Below are 9069 nucleotides of genomic sequence, written 5' to 3'. Positions count from 1 at the left end.
CCCCCGTCCCCCCCTCTCTCTCTCCCCCCGCCCCCTCTCTCTCTCCCCCCTCCCCCCCCACTCTCTCTCTCCCCCCCTCTCTCTCTCTCTTTCCTCCCGTTGCAGGGTGCAGTATGAGGAGTCCATGATGTGCGCCTGAACGTCTCGAAGAAGGATCGGGAGAAGCGGAAACGATCGCTGGCGATGACCTCACAACTGGGATCCCTCACTCACTTCGGGAGCATTGGAGCATTGACCGGAGAAACACTGGACCGGGTCTGTAACCCTTTACACACACCTCCATTACACCCCCCTTCATCATCTTTTCAATGGTGAGGGGGTTGACTTATGAGGAAAGGTTGAGGAGGTTGGGCCTCTACTCATTGGAGTTCAGAAGAATGAGAGGTGATCTTATCGAAACGTATCAGATTATGAGGGGGCTCGACAAGGTGGATGCAGAGAGGATGTTTCCACTGATGGGGGAGACTAGAACTAGGGGGCATGGTCTCAGAATAAGGGGCCGCCCATTTAAAACTGAGATGAGGAGGAATTTCTTCTCTCAGAGGGTTATAAATCTGTGGAATTCTCTGCCCCAGAGAGCTGTGGAGGCTGGGTCATTGAATATATTTAAGGCGGAGATAGACAGATTTTTGAGCGATAAGGGAGTGAAGGGTTATGGGGAGCGGGCGGGGAAGTGGAGCTGAGTCCATGATCGGATCAGCCATGATCGTATCGAATGGCGGAGCAGGCTCGAGGGGCCGAATGGCCGACTCCTGCTCCTATTTCTTATGCTCTACATACCAGGGAACACAAACCCACTCTGGGTAACCTGTCCAGATACTTTAACCCTTTTAGCCCCGGTGTAGAATTTTTTGAAGATGTAGAGTGGACAAGGGAGAACCAGTGGGTGTGGTGTATTTGGACTTTCAAAAGGCTTTTGACAAGGTCCCACACAAGAGATTGGTGTGCAAAGTTAAAGCACATGGTATTGGGGGTAATGTACTGACGTGGATAGAGAACTGGTTGGCAGACAGGAAGCAGAGAGTCGGGATAAACGGGTCCTTTTCAGAATGGCAGACAGTGACTAGTGGAGTGCCGCAGGGCTCAGTGCTGGGACCCCAGCTATTTACAATATACATCAATGATTTAGACGAAGGAATTGAATGTAATATCTCCAAGTTTGCAGATGACACTAAGCTGGGTGGCGGTGTGAGCTGTGAGGAGGATGCTAAGAGGCTGCAGGGTGACTTGGACAGGTTAGGTGAGTGGGCAAATGAATGGCAGATGCAGTATAATGTGGATAAATGTGAGGTTATCCACTTTGGTGGCAAAAACAGGAAGGCAGAATATTATCTGAATGGTGACAGATTAGGAAAAGGGGAGGTGCAACGAGACCTGGGTGTCATGGTACATCAGTCATTGAAAGTTGGCATGCAGGTACAACAGGCGGTGAAGAAGGCAAATGGCATGTTGGCCTTCATAGCGAGAGGATTTGAATATAGGAGCAGGGAGGTCTTACTGCAGTTGTACAGGGCCTTGGTGAGGTCACACCTGGAATATTGTGTTCAGTTTTGGTCTCCTAATCTGAGGAAGGATGTTCTTGCTATTGAGGGAGTGCAGCGAAGGTTCACCAGACTGATTCCCAGAATGGCAGGACTGACATATGAGGAGAGACTGGATAGACTGGGTCTGTATTCACTGGAGTTTAGAAGAATGAGAGGGGATCTCATAGAAACATATAAAATTCTGACGGGATTGGACAGGTTAGATGCAGGAAGAATGTTCCCGATGCTGGGGAAGTCCAGAACCAGGGGTCACAGTCTAAGGATAAGGGGTAAGCCATTTAGGACCGAGATGAGGAGAAACTTCTTCACTCGGAGAGTGGTGAACCTGTGGAATTCTCTACCACAGAGAGTTGTTGAGGCCAGTTCATTGGATATATTCAAGAGGGAGTTAGATGTGGCCCTTACGGCTAAAAGGATCAAGGGGTATGGAGAGAAAGCAGGAAAGGGGTACTGAGGTGAATGATCAGCCATGATCTTATTGAATGGTGGTGCAGGCTCGAAGGGCCGAATGGCCTGCTCCTGCACCTATTTTCTATGTTTCTTTAATTTTGGTGAGTCTGCGCTGCTCTCCCTCAGGGACCCAGAATGGAACGCAGTTACTCCCAAGCTCTCTACAACTGAGCATACCTCATCTCTCCGTATTCCTGCCCACGATTTCTACCGCACCTTAAACCACCACAGGACATCCCATAGCGTTTTACAGCCAATGAAGTACTTTTGGAGTGCAGTCACTGTTGTATTGTGGGAAATGCGGCAGCCAATTTGCGCACAGGAAGCTCCCACAATGTGGTAATGACCCAGAGAATCTGTTTTTTTTTTTTAGTGATGTGAGTTGAGGGATAAATATTGGCCCCAGGACACCGGGGAGAACTCCCCTGCTCTTCTTCGAAATAGTGCCCTGGGATCTTTTACATCCACCCGAGAGAGCAGACGGGGCCTTAGTTTAACGTCTCATCTGACAGTGCAGCGCTCCCTCAGTACTGCCCCTCCGACAGCGCGGCGCTCCCTCAGTACCGCCCCTCCGACAGTGCGGCGCTCCCTCAGTACTGCCCCTCCGACAGTGCAGCGCTCCCTCAGTACTGCCCCTCCGACAGCGCGGTGCTCCCTCAGTGCTGCCCCTCCGACAGTGCGGGGCTCCCTCAGTACTGCCCCTCCGACAGTGCGGCGCTCCCTCAGTACTGCCCCTCCGCCAGTGCGGCGCTCCCTCAGTACTGCCCCTCCGCCAGTGCGGCGCTCCCTCAGTACTGCCCCTCCGACAGTGCGGCGCTCCCTCAGTACTGCCCCTCCGCCAGTGCGGCGCTCCCTCAGTACTGCCCCTCCGACAGTGCGGCGCTCCCTCAGTACTGCCCCTCCGACAGTGCGGCGCTCCCTCAGTACTGCCCCTTTTCTGGATTATCAGTCCCATAACCGAACCGCTACACGAGATGGAGGAGAAAGGGGTTATCGAGGCAATAGCTGCGTGGGGAATTGTCGCTGTCAACCTCGACTGGATTTAATTCTCTAAACTCTCTCTCTCTCAGGACACGGCTCCAAGGCAGAAGAAGAGGAAAATTATTCAGAAGAAAAAGAAAAAAGGTAAGAGGATTGACCTGACACTTGGTCCTTCAGAGGTCAATCCCTGACCTTTCACCCTCCTGGATACTGTGGTCAAGGCCCAGCTGCCAGACAGAGGGGGGGGCGTGGCACCAAGTGGGGGTATTGGGTTAATAACCACATCCTGGGATTCATTGCGAGAGTAGTAGAATTGACAAGCTTGCTCAGACCACACCTGGAGCACCGTGCACAGTTCTGGTCTCCATATACCTGGGTTAGACCACACTTGGAGCACTGTGCACAGTTCTGGTCTCCATATACCTGGGTTAGACCACACTTGGAGCACTGTGCACAGTTCTGGTCTCCATATACCTGGGTTAGACCACACTTGGAGCACTGTGCACAGTTCTGGTCTCCATATACCTGGGTTAGACCACACTTGGAGCACTGTGCACAGTTCTGGTCTCCATATACCTGGGTTAGTCCACACTTGGAGCACCGTGCACAGTTCTGGTCTCCATATACCTGGGTTAGTCCACACTTGGAGCACCGTGCACAGTTCTGGTCTCCATATCCCTGGGTTAGACCACACTTGGAGCACCGTGCACAGTTCTGGTCTCCATATACCTGGGTTAGACCACACTGGGAGCACCGTGCACAGTTCTGGTCTCCATATACCTGGGTTAGACCACACTTGGGGCACCGTGCACAGTTCTGGTCTCCATATACCTTGGTTAGACCACACTTGGAGCACCGTGCACAGTTCTGGTCTCCATATACCTGGGTTAGACCACACTTGGAGCACCGTGCACAGTTCTGGTCTCCATATACCTTGGTTAGACCACACTTGGAGCACTGTGCACAGTTCTGGTCTCCATATACCTGGGTTAGACCACACTTGGAGCACCGTGCACAGTTCTGGTCTCCATATACCTGGGTTAGACCACACTTGGAGCACCGTGCACAGTTCTGGTCTCCATATACCTGGGTTAGACCACACTGGGAGCACCGTGCACAGTTCTGGTCTCCATATACCTGGGGTAGACCACACTTGGAGCACCGTGCACAGTTGTGGTCTGCATATTACAAAAAGCGTATCGAGGCACACGGATGATACGAGAACTGGGAGGTTATAAGAATCGGGAGAGACTGAACAGGCCGGGTCTCTTATCTCTCGGAAAGAGAAGGGTGAGGGGTGTCCCGATAGAGGTCTTTTAAGATTAGGAAGGGGTTCAATAGGGTAGGCGTAGAGAAGGTATTCCCATTTGTGGGGGGGGTGGGGGAGCCAAGCACTAGGGGCCTTAAACCTAGTATAAGTCACTAAAAAAACCCAATGGGGAATCCAGGAGAAACTCCTTTACCCAGAGAGCGGTGAGAATGTGGAACTCGCTGCCACAGGGAGGGGTTGAGACGAATAGTATCGATGCATTTAAGGGGAGGCTAGACAAACACAGAAATCACAGAACGATAGCGCACAGAGGGAGGAAATTGGGCCCATCGTGCCTATCCTGTGCCGGGCTCTGTGAGCAATCATAAGAACACAAGAATTCGGAGCAGGAGTAGGCCATCGAGCCCCTCGAGCCTGCTCCGCCACTCAACAAGATCATGGCTGATCTGGCCGTGGACTCAGCTCCACTTACCCGCCCGCTCCCCGTAACCCTTAATTCCCTTATTGGTTAAAAATCTTATCTATCTGTGATTTGAATACATTCAATGACCCAGCCTCAACTGCTTCCCTGGGCAGAGAATTCCACAGATCCACAACCCTCTGGGAGAAGAAATTCCTTCTCGACTCGGTTTTAAATTGCCCCCTAGTCTCCCCGATCGATCCAGTCAGTCCCACTCCCCAGCTCGCTCTTTGCCTCCCCCCTCCCCACAGCCCAGCGAATGTTTCCCCGTCAAGTATTTATCCAATTCTCCCTTTTTTTGAAAGTTACTATTGAATCCGCTCCCACTGTCTGGCAGCGCGTTCCCGATCACGAGAGCTCACTGCGTACAAATGTTCTCTTCACCTCCCCCACGGGTTGCCCCCTTTTTTTTTTTTTGCCGATTTATCTGAAATCCTGGCGGTTCCCCGGGTTTAAGTCAGCTGCCTGGGCCCCACGCTCTGGAACTCCCTCCCTAAACCTCTCCGCCTCTCTTCCCCTCCTTTTTTAAGACGCTCCCTTTAGAACCCACCTCTCTGACCCAGCTTTTGGTCGCCTGTCCCGATATCGCCTGACAAAACGAACCCCAGCTTCTCCCAGCTCCATGTCACCGACGGGCCCTCATCCCCCCCCCCCCCCCAGGACCATCCTGGTAAACATCGTGACTGAGAAATACAGGCACAGAAAGTTACAGCAGGGAAGGAGGCCATTCGGCCCATCGTGTCCGCTCCGGCCGACCAAGAGCTACCCGGCCTAATCCCACTTTCCCGCTCTGGGTCCGTAGCCCTGTGGGTTACGGCACTTCAGGTGCACATCCAAATGTGGTGAGGGTTTCTGCCTCTACCCCCCTTTCAGGCCGTGAGTTCCCCCCCAGACCCCCACCACCCTCTGGGTGAAGACATTTCCCCTCAAATCCCCTCTAAACCCCCCCCCCAATTACTTTCAATCTCTGCCCCCTGGTTGTTGACCCCTCTGCCCAGGGAAACAGGTCCGTCCTATCCACTCTATCCAGGCCCCTCATCATTTTATGCACCTCAATCAGGTCTCCCCTCAGCCTCCTCTGTTCCAAGGAAAACAACCCCAGCCTATCCAATCTTTCCTCATCGCTAAAATTCTCCAGTCCCGGCAACATCCTGGTAAATCTCCTCTGTACCCTCTCCAGTGCAACATCCTGGTCAATCTCCTCTGTACCCTCTCCAGTGCAACATCCTGGTAAATCTCCTCTGTACCCTCTCCAGTGCAACATCCTGGTAAATCTCCTCTGTACCCTCTCCAGTGCAACATCCTGGTAAATCTCCTCTGTACCCTCTCCAGTGCAACATCCTGGTAAATCTCCTCTGTACCCTCTCCAGTGCAACATCCTGGTCAATCTCCTCTGTACCCTCTCCAGTGCAACATCCTGGTAAATCTCCTCTGTACCCTCTCCAGTGCAACATCCTGGTCAATCTCCTCTGTACCCTCTCCAGTGAAACATCCTGGTCAATCTCCTCTGGAAAAGTATTGAAGGAATTGGGGAGGGAGGGAGGTAGGGAGGGAGAGGGAGAGGAGGGGGGAAGAGAGAGAGAGAGAGGGAGGAGGGAGATGGGGGAGGGAGGAGGGAGGGAGAGGGGGGTGGAGGGAGGGAGGGAGAGGGAGAGGAGGGGGGAAGAGAGAGAGAGAGGGGGGGAGGAGGGGGAGAGAGAGAGGGAGAGGATGGAGGGAGGGAGGGGGTGAGCGGGGGTGGGAGGAGTCGGGGGTGGGGCATAAACCCCGGCACGGATCGGTGGGGCCGAGTGACCTGTTTGTGAGTTGTAAATACTCCAGTGTTTGGGACCCGCCTGTTCTCAATGATTTATTTCCCCCCCTCCCCCAGTGTTTCGAAGGAGACGGTGAAAGTCCGAGGCCTGGAACAACCCTCCTCCTCCTCCACCTCATACAGGCCCCCACCACAACATCCCCATCCGGGCTTTCCCAATGGACACCAGGCGGCCCCCAAACCAGAGATTCCCCAGAGGGGCAGTGGGCTTGCCCCACACCTCACCACCTCCTCTCGCTCTCACCTTCCCTCCCCCTCTCCCTCTCCCTCTCCCTCTCCTTCTCCCTCCCTCTCCTTCTCCCTCCCTCCCCCTCTCCCCTCTCCCCTTTCCCCTCTCCCCTCTCCCCTCTCCCCTCTCCCCTCTCCCCTCTCCCCTCTCGCCTCTCGCCTCTCGCACCTCCACCTCCACCTCTCTCTCTCTCCCTCCCTCCCGATTCCTTCAATACTTTTCTAGACACACTCTTTCCCCCCCCCCCCCCACCCACCCCGGATGGAGGGCCCAGGATCAAGAAACGGACACCTAGACGATCGGTGACTTGGCGAGAATTAGATGTGGTGCTGGATAATAAAGAGATTTGTGCAAACGACTCCCCTGGACACTCTCCGGTCTGTTTTTTTATTTATTCCTGGGATGTAGGCGTCACTGGCAAGTCCCAGCATCTATTGCCCGTCCCTAATTGCCCCTTGAGAAGGGGCTCCCACAACGCTGACTTTGTCGTTGTGCTTTGGTACAATTGAGGCCATTTCAGAGGGCAGTTCGTCAACCACTTCGCTGTGGGTCTGGAGTCACACATCGGCCAGACCGGGTAAGGTCGGTAGATTTCCTTCCCTGAAGCACGTCAGTGAACCAGATGGGTTTTTCCAACAATCTATAAGAAACATAGCATAAGAAATAGGAGCAGGAGTCGGCCATTCGGCCCCTCGAGCCTGCTCCGCCATTTAATACGACCATGGCTGATCCGATCATGGACTCAGCTCCACTTCCCCGCCCGCTCCCCATAACCCTTCACTCCCTTATCGCTCAAAAATCTGTCTATCTCCACCTTAAATACATTCAATGACCCAGCCTCCACAGCTCTCTGGGGCAGAGAATTCCACAGATTTACAACCCTCTGAGAGAAGAAATTCCTCCTCATCTCAGTTTTAAATGGGCGGCCCCTTATTCTAAGACCATGCCCCCTAGTTCTAGTCTCCCCCATCAGTGGGAACATCCTCTCTGCATCCACCTTGTCGAGCCCCCTCATAATCTTATACGTTTCAATAAGATCACCTCTCATTCTTCTGATCTCCAATGAGTAGAGGCCCAACCTCCTCAACCTTTCCTCATAAGTCAACCCCCTCATCCCCGGAATCAACCGAGTGAACCTTCTCTGAACAAACAGCCTCCATGCAAGTATATCCTGCCTTTAAATACGGAGAGCAAAACTGCACGCAGTACTCCAGGTGTGGTCTCATGTGGAGTTGTAGCAAGACTTCCCTATTGTTATACAATTAAGAAAGCAAATGGTCTGTTGGCCTTTATTACAGGAGGATTTGAGTCTCAGAGTAAAGACGTCTTACTGTGATTATATCGGGCCCCGGTGAGACCACACCTGGAGTATTGTGTACAGTTTTGGTCTCCTTACCTCAGGAAGGATATACTTGCCACAGAGGGAGTGCAGCGAAGGTTCACCAGACTGATTCCTGGGATGGGGGGGATTGTCCTATGAGGAGCGATTGAGCAGACTGGGCCGATATTCTCTGGAGTTTAGAAGAATGAGAGGTGATCTCATTGAAACATTCTTACAGGGCCTGACAGGGTAGATGCAGGGAGGGTGTTTCCCCCCCGGGCTGGGGAGTCTAGAACCAGGGGTCACAGTCTCAGGATAAGGACAGATTGTGGATAGGCTGGGTTTGTTCCCATTGGAACAGAGGAGGCTGAGAGGGGACCTCATCGAGGTGTACACAATATTGAGGGGCCTGGCTATAGTGGATAGCAAGGGTCTATTTCCATTGGTGGAGGGGTCTATTACGAGGGGGGCATAGTTTTAAGGTGGTTGGTGGAAGGTTTAGAGGGGATTTGAGGGGGGGGGGGTCTTTACGCAGAGGGTTGTGGGGTCTGGAACTCGCTGCCTGGGAGAGTGGTGGATGCAGAAACCCTCACCACTTTTAAGAGATGGTTGAATGGGCGCTTAAAGTGCAGTAACCTGCAGGGTTACGGACCTAGAGCTGGTAATTGGGATTAGACTAGATGACCCTTTGTTGGACGGTGCAGATATAATGGTAAGTACTGCAGGGAATAGAATACGGCCAGAGTGATCTCCTGGACTAGTGTCAATCGCCTGGATGGGTCGGAGAGGAATTTTGCCAGATTTTTTTACCCCCAATCGGCCTGGGTTTTTTTATCTGGTTTTGGCCTCTCCCGGGAGATCCCATGGCTCCGGTTGGGATGGAGTGTAGAATGTTTTCAGTGTAAGGGGTGTCGCAGTTGTGTGGGGGCGGACTGGTTGGGCTGGGTGCTCTTTGCCTTTCCGCCATTGTTCATAGGTTTATATAGAAAATAGGTGCAGGA

At 53.0% G+C, this 9069-nt stretch overlaps 1 protein-coding gene across 1 annotated transcript in view; it reads left to right on the top strand.

Moving 5' to 3' along the window:
- The window catches only part of ngdn (neuroguidin, EIF4E binding protein), a 43714-nt gene that overhangs the window by 19022 nt on the left and 15623 nt on the right, over positions 1 to 9069 (top strand). The window contains 3 exon segments of the mRNA XM_070866654.1: positions 106 to 128; positions 131 to 255; positions 3065 to 3119. Of these exon segments, the coding sequence (XP_070722755.1) occupies positions 106 to 128; positions 131 to 255; positions 3065 to 3119 (203 nt within the window).

The sequence above is a fragment of the Pristiophorus japonicus genome, chromosome 23 (assembly GCF_044704955.1).
Source record: "Pristiophorus japonicus isolate sPriJap1 chromosome 23, sPriJap1.hap1, whole genome shotgun sequence".
Classification (NCBI taxonomy): Eukaryota; Metazoa; Chordata; class Chondrichthyes; family Pristiophoridae; genus Pristiophorus; species Pristiophorus japonicus.
This window is presented reverse-complemented; position numbering and strand designations above follow the sequence as displayed.